The sequence below is a fragment of the Botrytis porri genome (assembly GCF_014898465.1).
Source record: "Botrytis porri strain MUCL 3234 chromosome Unknown BPOR_009, whole genome shotgun sequence".
NCBI classification, from domain to species: Eukaryota; Fungi; Ascomycota; class Leotiomycetes; order Helotiales; family Sclerotiniaceae; genus Botrytis; species Botrytis porri.
This window is the reverse complement of record NW_024066083.1, coordinates 1131437-1143725: the sequence shown is the minus strand read 5'-3', so window position 1 is coordinate 1143725 and position 12289 is coordinate 1131437. Positions and strand designations below refer to the sequence as shown.

The window sequence follows — 12289 nt, the reverse complement described above, 5'->3', positions numbered from 1 at the left end:
GATATAGGGTTATCCAAATTTTTCTTGATGCTCGGTGGATGCTCTGGAATTGGAGAAATGCTTCCTCCAACTCCATCTAATATTGTGAAACTTGAAACAGGAAGAAGCACAGAGATGAAGAAGTATGTGGCGAGTCTTATCCTTGGCAACGGCGATTCAAGCAACTTTGATATTTTGAAAGAGTCTATATCGATCCAAATACCAAAAGGCACAAATTGCAGGAGCGTTCCGAAGACTGCTATCCCTCGAAAGGGAGATTTATGCAGCTTCGATAATTCATGAATACCTTTGTAAATCGAAGTAAAAACGAACCCAAAGATGAAAAGCCTTGTAGCAAATCTTATGAGTCGTGATCGAGATACGAATGATTATTCTATTGTAAGGGCGACCATATCAAATGGCGCAGTGATAATCCTAAGAGAAAATAGCTTTGCAGCGAGACCCTTCCATCGTGGCGGGGATGGGGATGGAGATGAAGAAGCATATTTGATCTTCGTTTGTCGAAGAGATCTATTGATAGATGTTCTGAAAAGGCAAGGGGGTATGAAACTACTGGCAGCCTGAGCTCTGAAAGGTACTGGTCGACACCCTAGAAAGGAGGAGGCTAAACACATATCGCCAGAATCTACTTTACTCAGATCTTCTTTTCATGATGAGTTGGCGGCGGGGATTTCTTGTTCATGAGACTACGGACAACCCTACGTGCTCGCAAGCACGCGGCTGAAAAGAGTAGGTGAGGCAAGGATGCTTGCATTGACTCGTACTAATAACAACTCTAAAGCACGATGTTGCACTCAATTGCATTCGGCTGATGACGATCTCTGTAACTCTGAAGGTTGGGCACTTCTTTACATAGTTATCCCTGGGTATCAATAATGCTGATGTTTCCTTATAGACGGCTTTTATTTGGCAGAGTGTATGGGCTGAGTGGGTGAAAGGCTGGAGGTTACAGACAGCACCGCATGCCGAACGCCCGATCTTCTGGTGTGGACATATCACTCATCTTGAATGGCAAGTTAGCTCTATGGTGAGTGATCGATGATAGGAGTTCTAATATAATAACATACTACGTATGAGGCACTTCTATACTATAAAATTTCTTCCTATCAGGGAGTGTCGTTTTTATCGACCAGTTAGGTAGGGTTACGTTTCCACACGATAACATGTACACAACTGAATACCTCACCACTAGGTACTCTCGCCTAACTCTTTCTGATAGAGAACCGTAAGACTGCTTCTTTACTTAAAATCCGATAGGTGCCGTGTCTTATCGCATACTGAGAATTTACGATGAGAGGTGCAACCCCTTCGAATCTTTACGTACGGGCTAGCCAAGAACTTACATCCCTACGAGATTTGTAAACCACGGTGAGCCTAGATCCAAATATGTTTTTAATCCATGGAACGTACTCTTCGCAGCAGATACTTCTGATACCTGGTGAAAGTACCAGAGAGAGTTTATGGGATGACATTGTCTAGATGATTCGGGACTCATCTCTTGAAAATGAGTCGGGATTAGGATGACTACTATTCATACTACCTACTGTCATCTAGTCTATTGAATGAAATGAAGTTGTACCATCGCTTAATGATTCGTTTTATTTTCAGCAACATTTTGTCTGGTCTGTTCATTTTCGCGACAACTACCCCCCTACAACCTGCCTAAGTTGTCTCATACTTCGAATAAATATAACTGTAATCACCCCATGATGACTTGATTACTCAATCTTGTCGATAGTTTTCTGTCTTGTGTCCTTAACCTCCATATTACTCGTGCATCTTGCCTGGAGATATATAGAGATTGAGTCACACTTCAGGTAACTTCGCTTACGCCTCTATTGAATGAGTTTGAATGGAATCAAACGTCCGAATCAACACTCATCATTTCTGGACATTTTCCTCCGTTAAATACCTAAGCTCGTGTTGTCTGCCTTCAACACACTGACGATACTCCATCCTGCCTAGAAACATGTCCACATTTCGGTATTCGTACTCGTATAGAATATACGTGCGTACTCTTCGACACTCCGTCGTAGCCGCAACCTAGTCTTCGACCTAGACTGGGGCTATCCAGTATATCGGGATTCCCGTTGAAATTTCGTGAAGATGTACGAAAGAGGCGAGGTTGAAACATTCTGTAGGCTGTTGAATGTTGAAAAGTGTGTACCGGCATTCTTTTCGCCTCGGGTTTCTCCCATTTTTATTTTCTTCAATGCGTCACGCTAAGAACTTCGCTACTCTCACCCCAGACACCAGCCACACCACCATCACCCAAAAATTGAAGCAGGAGGCAGAACAGGGCGTCCTTCAACCACAACACAAACATTAACGGGACCATTCTTCAGATATGCAACAAAACAAACAAATGGTTAGTTAACATATATATTCAATGTACCAAATAACCCAATCAAGGCAAATCTCCAACACATCCTTCAGATCTTCTGCCTCGTTTTCGGATGTCACCTTGATTGAGACTACCAAGGGATCCTTGCTGATGACGAATGACACTGCCACGCCGGTCGATTGTGAGTCACTTACCTCTCTCCTGGGAAGTGATTTGGAATGAATGAGTGTAACGACTCCGAACAACGGATCAAATTGGAATGGTAATATAAAATACAATATTCGGGTGGAAGCACATGATATGGTGACATATCGAAAAGAAAGAATACATCCGAGTCATCGAGTGGTGACTATTACTTTCTATTAGTATTGTGACTCTAAGGAAATATTGAGAAAGAGGATATAAGTAGAATGTCTTCCTCTTTTGTTTTACCGTTTTGCTTCTTATCGTTAATTCGATCTCGGGTGCTCTGTCTATTCTTTGGGGTTTTATCTACTATACTGCACTCTGATTGGTATTGTTGTTACCTTTGCATAGCATCTACGAGTACCAACCAAAACATCCATACTCCAAATCTCCACTCAACCCCCAAGTAACACTTCTATTCTCACAATGGTCGCTACAAATCTATCCCCCTCTTCCTCTTCCCCTTCCCTCCCCCATACTTCAGACTCCTCTCCTCCGATCTATCATCGACAAAATCGACGTCGCGAAAGACCAGGTTCACGCGCCCGTCGCACCATGTCCCGCAAATCTGCCCTCGCCACCGATCTCAACGAAGGGATTCTCGAAGCTCGAGACTCTGAATTCTATATTCCGAACCACAGAACCGGTACTGGGCCCTCTCCAATACTGAGACAAAGCTTTGATCAAAGCTGGATGAGATGGAAAGCCCGACAAGCTGCTGAGCTTGAAAGTTTGGCCGTCAAACAAAATATGCGACAATTGGAGATGGAGAGGCAAACCATGATGAGGGAAGCGAAGGGAAGGGAAGAGGAAGAATTGGGGAAAATGCAACGTCGACTTTTTGGTGGTGAGGATGATGATGAGGATGTGAGTTGTGATATTGATCTTTGTCCTGCTATGCTGGATGTGGTGATGAGACTTTTTGATGGGGAGGTCGATTATTTGGATCCCTAGTAAGAGTCTTATCTCAAAGTCACTTCGTTTATATCATGTCTCGGTTCTTCGACCAACAGAATCTTGGGTCTCTTTAGCCGTGGAGTTTGGATGGTCAATATAGGGCACACCATATGGATGAATGCTTACGCATTTTTCTCATCCACAGGCTTTATGTTGCATGATAGCTCTTCATCCATTCATCTTCTCATCAAGGCGTCGGAAACAAGTTCAATATAGTGGAATGGAGAAACTAGCTCCATACACCTTCCGACCACCAATGCTGCGTCGCACAGAGACAGCATTATAACCATGATGCCTCAAAATCTTACATCATTATCTGATCTCGGCAAAGGAGAGGATACACAACACTTGACTCGCGTGTGAGGATGGACAAGTGGAATCTGCTCAAGATTTGCGCCCAATCAATACCTCACAACATCACACAATTTTATTATCATATATCTCGAATCCGGATCGGGATGTAACACAGTCATTACCACATTTTATATTATTGGCTTTATTTTTTATTATCATTCAACAACTTCGGATGTCGATACACTATCACCTTTCCGATAAACTCACGACAATGAATATTCCCGCCAATATCATATATCCACCTCGACACAATCAACACCTCGGTCCTCCGCCACCTGCCACTCTTGAGGCCCACCTACACCCTTGAAAAGCCAAACTCGAGTCCAGGGCGGGAGAAAAAAGCAAAAACATCAAATACGATATCCATCGAGTGACGACTCGCAACAAATTTCTCAGATCAACCACTACACACTTTGTATTCCATCAACCCCCCACCTCTATACTCACCCATTCAAGGGAAACCTCGCACTTCAGTTGAAAAAAACTTAAAGAAGAGAAAAGATATTGAGAATACATCTCCATAGACCGCAACTCTCTTTCCACCAAAAGGAATGGAGTTTGCGAGAGGAGCAGTATCTTTTTTCTCGTCGTTTTTGTGTTTCTTTTCTCGATTTCTTCTTTTGAATTGGGGAAATGGGTGATTGGGTTTAAAAACAAAGTACGCAAAATGCAAAAGAAGAAAAGAAAGGAATGTCATTGAGAATACATCTCCCTAGACCGTCAATCTCCCCTCACATTAAAAAAAAAGAGCGATTGTACGAGAGGAGCAATGATGTTTCTTTTCTCCTCTTTTTTTGTTATTCATTGTGTTTCTGGATAATCAATATCAATCAATCACTTGATACGAGAGATTGGTTCTCAATAGCTTGATGGTGATTTCGTTGATGTTTTTCTTTTCCCTGTGTGGAAAATCGGGGGTGGGAGAATAAGAGTAAGGGGAATTGTGAGAGGAAATTAAAGGGGGAGGATATCATATATACCGCGACGGAAAGTATTGTCAACAATAGCTGTGTGCTCACTTCTCACGTAAGAAGAGGGAAGAAAAGGAACCCGGGGAAGGGAAGAAATATAGATACGGGAATTATTTGAGCTCGCTATTGTTGGGTTGAGAGGATAGTATATTGTTTGGATCTTGCATGGGGTTGGAATATGATGTGATGAGATAAAATAGGATTGAATAGTTATATTTTTAAAACAGTGAAATTTATCAATTCATAAATCTTTTCACGTGGATAGTCTATATGTGGACAGAAACCCGTGCTTACGAACTATATGTACGAATATTGTTCGAGGCTTTGAGATGGGGATGCACAAGCACACTAATAAACATTATATCGAGGGAAAAAATATCCATTTTGAGTGGGTATCGAATTATATACTAAAGTTATTTTTCGAGTAGATTAATGCATTCTGCTAGTGGGACTTGAATTACAAGACATTCTCACCTCATCTTATTTCATCTCATGACGTCAGGAATTATCCGCCAAGAACCATAGAATAACCAAACCCAACTACACGACACATACCTACAGTCCACGCTTCACCTTCTGAACTCTCCACCCTAACCCTCGAACCACCCCCCGATTACTCATCCCCTCTCCCAAAACCTCATCCTCAACTCCCCCAACTCCAACGTAAAAACCTCTTTCGTATCCTGATCCCCCTTTGATCCCCCTCCCCCTCCCAGTTCCCCCCCTCTCCCCTCAACCCTCCACTCCCGGCCCAACAATTTCTCTCCCCTTTCCCCCTCCGCAAACTCAATATCAAACTTCATCACCACCCTCGCCACCACCGCTCTCAACTCCATCAACGCGAGTTGTTTACCAATACACGAGTAGTTTCCCGCGCTGAAAGGGGTAAAGACCGATTTATCGAGGAGGTATTGTGTATTTTCGGGGGAGGGAAACCAGCGGGTGGGGAGGAAGGTGTGGGGGGAGGGGTAGCAGGATTTTACTATGTTGGGGTCAGATTTTAGGATTGAAGGAAGTGTGAAAGATGGTAGGGAAGTAGAGATGGGAAAGAAAGAAGAGAACATACAACGACCCATCGTCCACGTAGGAGCCGAGATAACCACATTCCCCGGGATGTACGTCTCATCAATCGACAGACCTTCCGACGGAGTTTGTCTCAGCACACCACTGGGAACCGGTGGGTGCAAGCGAAGCGTCTCGTTGATAACCGCATTTAAATACGGCGCATCTTGTATATCTCTACATTCGCTTGACGAACCAGGAGTAAAGATCGGCTCGAGCTCTTCTCTCAATGTATCTACGTGATGCGGTTCTAGACAGAGGTGATAAAAAAGATACGTGAGAGTTGCAGATGTAGTATCGCTACCTGCTATAATAGCGAGTCGTGAGTCGCCATGTAGCCATCTTGTGAGTTGTTCGACTAGTTAGACTGTGGCACTATGCGAATTGAAAAACGGACGGGAACTACAAACCTGGCATCTCTATGGATGGGATCTGGATCATTTTCTTCGGCGTCGATGAGCCACGTCATGATATCGGGTACACTTGGCTCATTCTAATTTGTCGAATGTTAGTGGATTTCTTGAAGTGAGAGGAACAAGTGCACACGTACTGCTCTGCGGATATCAATATGCTCAGCACAGTAGTTAATAAATCTGTTGAAACCATCCATTGCACCCGGAATCTTAATGAGAATAGGGAAGACCCAAGGAATAGGCGTGAGAATCCCTAATGGTTCCATGCCTTCTTGTAAAAGTTTGAGCGCAAAATGCTGTGACTGTTAGTCAACCCGAATATGTTTTTAGATGTGGGGAGACAACCTTTTCTCCCGTTTTTAACATATCAAATGATTTACCAAATGCCAAATCTCCTATAACATCAAACGCATAGGCGTTAAACCAGTGCGTTGCATTAATTGCTTTTCCTCCAAACGCACTAATCTGCGAAACCAATTCGTCTGCATATTTGGTGACTCGACCCTCATAGTTGCGTAGAGCTGTATGCATATCAGTAGCAATCTCAAACGATCATTTCCATGAGAACTCCATACCTTTTGCATTAAACCCTCGATCCCAAACTTTTCTTCTCTTGTCATGCTTTACGCGATCACGTTCTAAATGCATAGTCGTATGCGGAAGTCCCACAACTGCATCCGACCAGAGAATTAATATTATCCCTAGAAAGACACTCCAGGGAGTCAGGATACGAACCATCATACCAAGCACTCTTCGTACATTTCGAAGCCGGTCCAATAATTGCTTTCACGGCTTCCGGTTTAATGATAGAAAGTTCATTCGGACCAACTCTTCATGTCATCTCAGTTAGCATCACCCAAGAACTAGAACTCGACGAAACCAACCTCACGATATCCCCGTACTTCTTATGTAAAGTATGCACTTGCAGATAATTATCACTCGTATCCAAGAGTCTGGCCACATGAGTCAATTTCGAGCATTTAGCACTAAATGGTCCTGGAAAATGGCGGAGCGGATGGAAAAATACGCGATAGGTAAGGATGCTTGCTGTCAACGAAGTGAAGAACGAAGTGAGGATGACAGTTGTGAGTCTCAGCGTTGACACATATGAAGATGTGATATCAAACTTGAGGATCGTAAGGAAAACTACAAGCGGGGAGAAGAGGGTGACGAGAAGCCATTGCAGCGATTGCATGTGATGTTCGCCATGGATGAAATATCCTAGATGTGCTGCGAGACCAGCGAGAGCCGGTAGGAGAGTAAAAAGTCCATAATTGAGGTCCGGCATCATTCTATGATGAGCTACGACGTATCTACAAAAGAATGTGTAACGGGCCGCGGAAATCCTCAGTCTGTGGAACCAACTGTAAGGGCAGGTAGTTCCGTAGGATTGAACGATTCTCTTTGCAACTTGCAAAGGCAGAAAGAAGGAGCTACGCTAGCTCTTATGTGTTAAGAGAGGAAAACGAAGATAAAAAGAAGTCGAGTAGTGTTTTCGTCGCATTTTTATATGATTGCCGTTGTACAAGGAGTTCCCCCCCACTTTTAGTAGTAATATCTTGCGCTGAAAGTGGTTTCTGAAGCGCACAGCTTACTCGATACCGTAATTATGTGATATTCCACGTAACAGAAGTCTTAGGTACCTTTTAGTTTGTGGATGACTATATTCAGCTTTCTTTCAGTGCACACCCAGTCTCGCCGGTGTGCTGATGCTTTTAAGATGCACGTTCATTATCGCAACAATGGGGCCACCCACAATAAGCTTGGGATGAAGTTCCTATAGGGCGCGGATTTTCCCATGTTAAGTGTTTCGTCTGTAGGCGCATCATACAACCACTTATTTTCAGTACTTGGCTGATGATTGATTGGTCTTGGCTGATGATTGATTGGTCTTGGCTGAGTCCAGTCTGGTTCAACTGAGACCTCGTTGACCAATACAAATGTGCTCCCAAAAAGTACATGGAAACTCTCACAGAAAATATCATTATTCTGTATGCATCCCCATGAGCTATCCAAAAAGGACGAACAACAATCGAAATGTGAAATTTTATGACTCCCTAATGGTATCAAAGTGGTATCATGTTCATAATCTCATAGACATGGTCAAAATTAGGGTCATCTAAACCAACCCTAAAAGATGTCGTCCTACTTACACATCCTCCCAATTCATCCGATCATCCAGACGTCCAATCATTGTGATCAAAATATAATCACACCATCTATCCCATCGTCCAAACCGGAGCCTGACACAGCACTTGCCTCCCCCTAATATCGATGCCCATGAATCCAGCAAAGCGTACTTTGTGAACTCCGTCTTCACTCTTGATTTTCTCACTCGATTCTTGTCCACCTTGGCTACTAATGCTCATTTTCTTTCCCGCCGCTCCGCCGCTACCACCACTTCCCATCATAGCTGACAACATGCCCTGGCCCTTCCCACTCTTCTCCTTCATCAGCTTTCCATGTCCCTTTTGCTCCTCTTTTGAGTTCTCATCCTTATCATGACTTCCCACACTACTTGAATCAAAACTATTAGTTTCTGCGCCTGGATGTTCCAATGCAGGAATACCAGCTTCAATTTTCATGTACTGGCGGTTGACCAAATCGTTTGGCATCGGATACATGATTACGACATCTCTGCTTTCCAAGGGAATGTTCGCTGCAATGCTCACTGCTTGCTCCACGATAGTTGTCGCGGCTTCTTCAATACCACCCGGTACTGGCTCCTGAAGATAATTAATCAAGTTGGCCGTCAGGTTGCTGGTGACCATTTTCGAGAATTGTTTCTTGTACTCTTCGCTTTCCGGTGAATTCAGCAGGTCCTTCAACCCCTCTAAAGTTGCCAATCTCCACTGAACGATCTTTGCCGTCAGGGCATCGGATTCTTCTTGGTTATTGATCGCAGGAGAAAACAGACGAATATTTTGTTCGATGTTTTTCAAACTCAAGCTGAGTTCACTCTCCAAGCCTGGATGAAAGCTGCGGTTGAAAATTTCATCAACAAGAAATCTTGTGATACAAGCTCTACCGACAGCCGTCATTTCTTGTTTTCCTATTGACATCGCATCACGATTGACAGATTGTGCAAGCCATGCAGGTACCGTTCTCCAATCCTTGCGAATGTTGAAAGCAAGATTGGTAATAGCACCATCTAACCGTGCGAAGCGTGACTGGTACTCACCATCATCAAGAGATGTGCGAGATTGGGATAGACGTTGATTTGCCAAAGTATTTTGTAATTGTTCGACCTGTCCTTGCAATTGCTCCACTGATGCTGTCTTGTCAAAATACAGCCCCTTGACCTTTTTATATTTCTGCACTTGCGGGAACTTAGCAAGGAACCATATCATTATGGGATGAACAAAACTTACGTAGCTCTTTGTATGCCTCATTTACATCTCTATCTCCAGGTGCCGGTGGTGGTGTGCTTCGTCCTTGGTCCCCACCACCAGAAGGATTGTACTGTTCTCGCTGTAGAGGACCCCCTCTGTAATTTGGACCTTGATTTTGAGGAGGGAGTGGACTTGTTGCTGGTGGTTGGTTATTGTTATTACTAGGGCCTGACTGTTGTTGGCGGTATGCCGGGGGATCCCTCCCATCTGATTGTGCCATTTGAGTTTGTAGTGTTTGTTTCGAGTCTGCAGATCGTCGATTTTGTTGTGTTGTGGTGGACTGCGGTGCCATGGAAAGGTGTTGCGACAAAGGACGATTTGGAGATAAGCCTGGAATCGGCCCTTGTATTGAAGTTGTTCGCTCTGGATAATCTGCCCTGTTGGGTTGATGAATACTTGTCGGAGATTGATTGTTAGATTGTACCGAACCGGGACGTTGATCTTCCCTATATATCAAAGATGAATCGAGTTGTTGTGTAGAGGTGCTGTCTGGAGTGAAGTCCTGCGGTGGGTATTGGCTGTTCGGGGAACTTGGGAAATTATTCAATTGTTGCTGCGAATGAATTTGACTGGGTAATTCGTAATGATATTGCTGAACACTCTCGGGTGACTCGTATTGACTAGCAGCTGAAGGAGATTGCTGGTAATAAACTGGAGTAGGTGATTGCTGAAATTGTTGATCAGGGAAATCGTTCTGCGACTCTGCCGAATAGAGGGGTGAATCAGAATCGCTTTGTACAGCTCGGATTGTGTTCAGAGGTTGTCGTTGCCCATGCACGTTCAAAGAACTCTGAGCGCTCTGTGGTGTGTTTCCTTCAGGACTCGTGATGAGATAAGGATCCAACCCGTCGTCTTCGGGAGTTTCTTGAGGTGATGGCAGATGGGATCTCGAAGCCTGAGCTGCAGGTTGCCAATCTGCTCTTTGATGTTGATCTACTGAATTCCTTTGTTGACTAGTTCGTATTACAGGAGGGCCCTCGTGTCTGCGAGACAACCTGCGCGCGAGTCCGCCAGCGTTGTTACTGTAAGGAACCTGGGTAGCAATTGGGGGGTACTTTTGTTCAGAGGAGCGGCTTGAATTTGTGCCTCGCATACGATCAAAAATACTACGTTTCTTAGGTTCCACCACGGGCGATTGTATATGTGCTGTATGTCTGCGACCCTGGTTTTGTAACCTTTGAGTATCAAGTACTAAATCATCGACGGATGAGACAGGTGGAGATGGGGAAGCTTCGAGCTCTTGTGGATAGATCTGCTGTTGTTGATATTGATTTGAGACAGACCGGGAAGGTGACGCTCCAGAATTATTATGATATGCAGATGCACGAGATACAGCTTCGGGATTGCGAGGTTCGTAGGGCTGGTCAAAGGTTTGAGGTGGTGTGGTGGTAACTGTAGTGGTGGTGGAGGAGGAGGATTGTTGTTGAGTTGTTGTGGACCTACCTTCGCCAGAACCAGATGAGAAGGATTGTTGCGAGTGCGAGGCTGAAGGAGTGACCACCGCTCTTTCTATAGCAGGTTCGTTCAATGCCTGCTTTGAACGATTGCTATGTTTGAACGGGAAGGGCATTTGTATTATGTTCACGAAACACAATCAAACGGAATCAAAAGAATGAATAGGGTCGGGCCTGGCTGTGCTGGTGGGGCTGATTTCCTTCTGGCGTGTCAGTATGTATCGTAGTGCACACTTCTTTGATCTGCCACTTAGATTTCTGACAGCTGCCGGTAGAGTCAAGGAGTGACCCTGAGCGCCTTCAACGTTCAAACAAGATTGATTACCTTAGCATGAAAAGACGATTCGGAATAGGTTTTTGGTATGGTGCCCAGTTGGAGGATGATACAGAAGTGCTCCCAGAAAATCTATGTGAAGCCAAAAAAATAATAATAGCATTGATACTCACAAACCGGGTCAACTTAATGTTTAGAGATGCAGCTGGGGTAACTTTGTAAAGCAGTCTGGGATCAATTTGGAGCCATTTGGACCTGGGGATGAGGGGATAAGGGGGCGAAGTAAAATAGTTTAGGATGAATCCGTTCTAAAGCGTGAAGATGGACGAATCAATTGGGATTGCGGCAGTTCGAATCATCTTGATTCCATGGTTTATTGCTTCTCGTCTCTTGTCATCTTTCATCCAAAGTTACCTAGGTGAACCGAATTATGAATATTGCTATTCCTATTGATATTGGTATAGATATAGATATTGACATTCGAGCATGTGTGCATGTATGTAGATACGTATGTATGCAGAGGCACGCTCAGCTTACATGTGTATTAGACTGGATGCATCAAGCCAACACAAAATATAGATGATATGGTTCATGTATTGGTTGAAAGTGGATTAACGTAGGATTCACTATTGATGTTTCTTGAGACGACAAGAAGATCACCACGAGATTTAATCGGATGAATCACCTATCTGTGAAGTTTAATATGAAGGATTGTCGATATGATGTATTGCTTGGATCTGATTGTCATTGACCAGAGATTCAAGAGCATATAATTAGATCACTAATGTGTCCGCAATCAATGACTCTTCCCTTTCGAAGAAGAGACTCGTGGGATACAAGAATCTGGGTGTTAACCGCAAGATAAACGACTCTAATCTCATA

The 12289-nt window shown here is 43.9% G+C and overlaps 3 protein-coding genes across 3 annotated transcripts; 1 reads left to right on the top strand and 2 right to left on the bottom strand.

Annotated features, from left to right (window-relative positions):
* Nucleotides 1-2956: 2956 nt before the first annotated feature.
* Nucleotides 2957-3484, top strand: EAF01_007157 (uncharacterized protein; the record flags this gene model as incomplete). The annotated part of the gene is made up of 1 exon (XM_038915412.1): nucleotides 2957-3484. One exon carries the CDS (start codon nucleotides 2957-2959, stop codon nucleotides 3482-3484), a length of 528 nt encoding a protein of 175 aa, XP_038769050.1.
* Nucleotides 3485-5429: 1945 nt separating this feature from the next.
* On the bottom strand, nucleotides 5430-7578 carry EAF01_007156 (uncharacterized protein; the record flags this gene model as incomplete). Its single annotated transcript, XM_038915411.1, has 8 exons — nucleotides 5430-5794; nucleotides 5879-6216; nucleotides 6285-6367; nucleotides 6425-6583; nucleotides 6633-6808; nucleotides 6863-6958; nucleotides 7023-7117; nucleotides 7172-7578. The coding sequence occupies 8 exons, from the start codon at nucleotides 7576-7578 to the stop codon at nucleotides 5430-5432; spliced, it is 1719 nt and encodes a 572-aa protein (XP_038769049.1).
* Nucleotides 7579-8506: 928 nt separating this feature from the next.
* EAF01_007155 (uncharacterized protein) lies at nucleotides 8507-11249 on the bottom strand (the record flags this gene model as incomplete). Its single annotated transcript, XM_038915410.1, has 2 exons — nucleotides 8507-9606; nucleotides 9659-11249. 2 exons carry the CDS (start codon nucleotides 11247-11249, stop codon nucleotides 8507-8509), a joined length of 2691 nt encoding a protein of 896 aa, XP_038769048.1.
* Between the last annotated feature and the right edge of the window lie 1040 nt (nucleotides 11250-12289).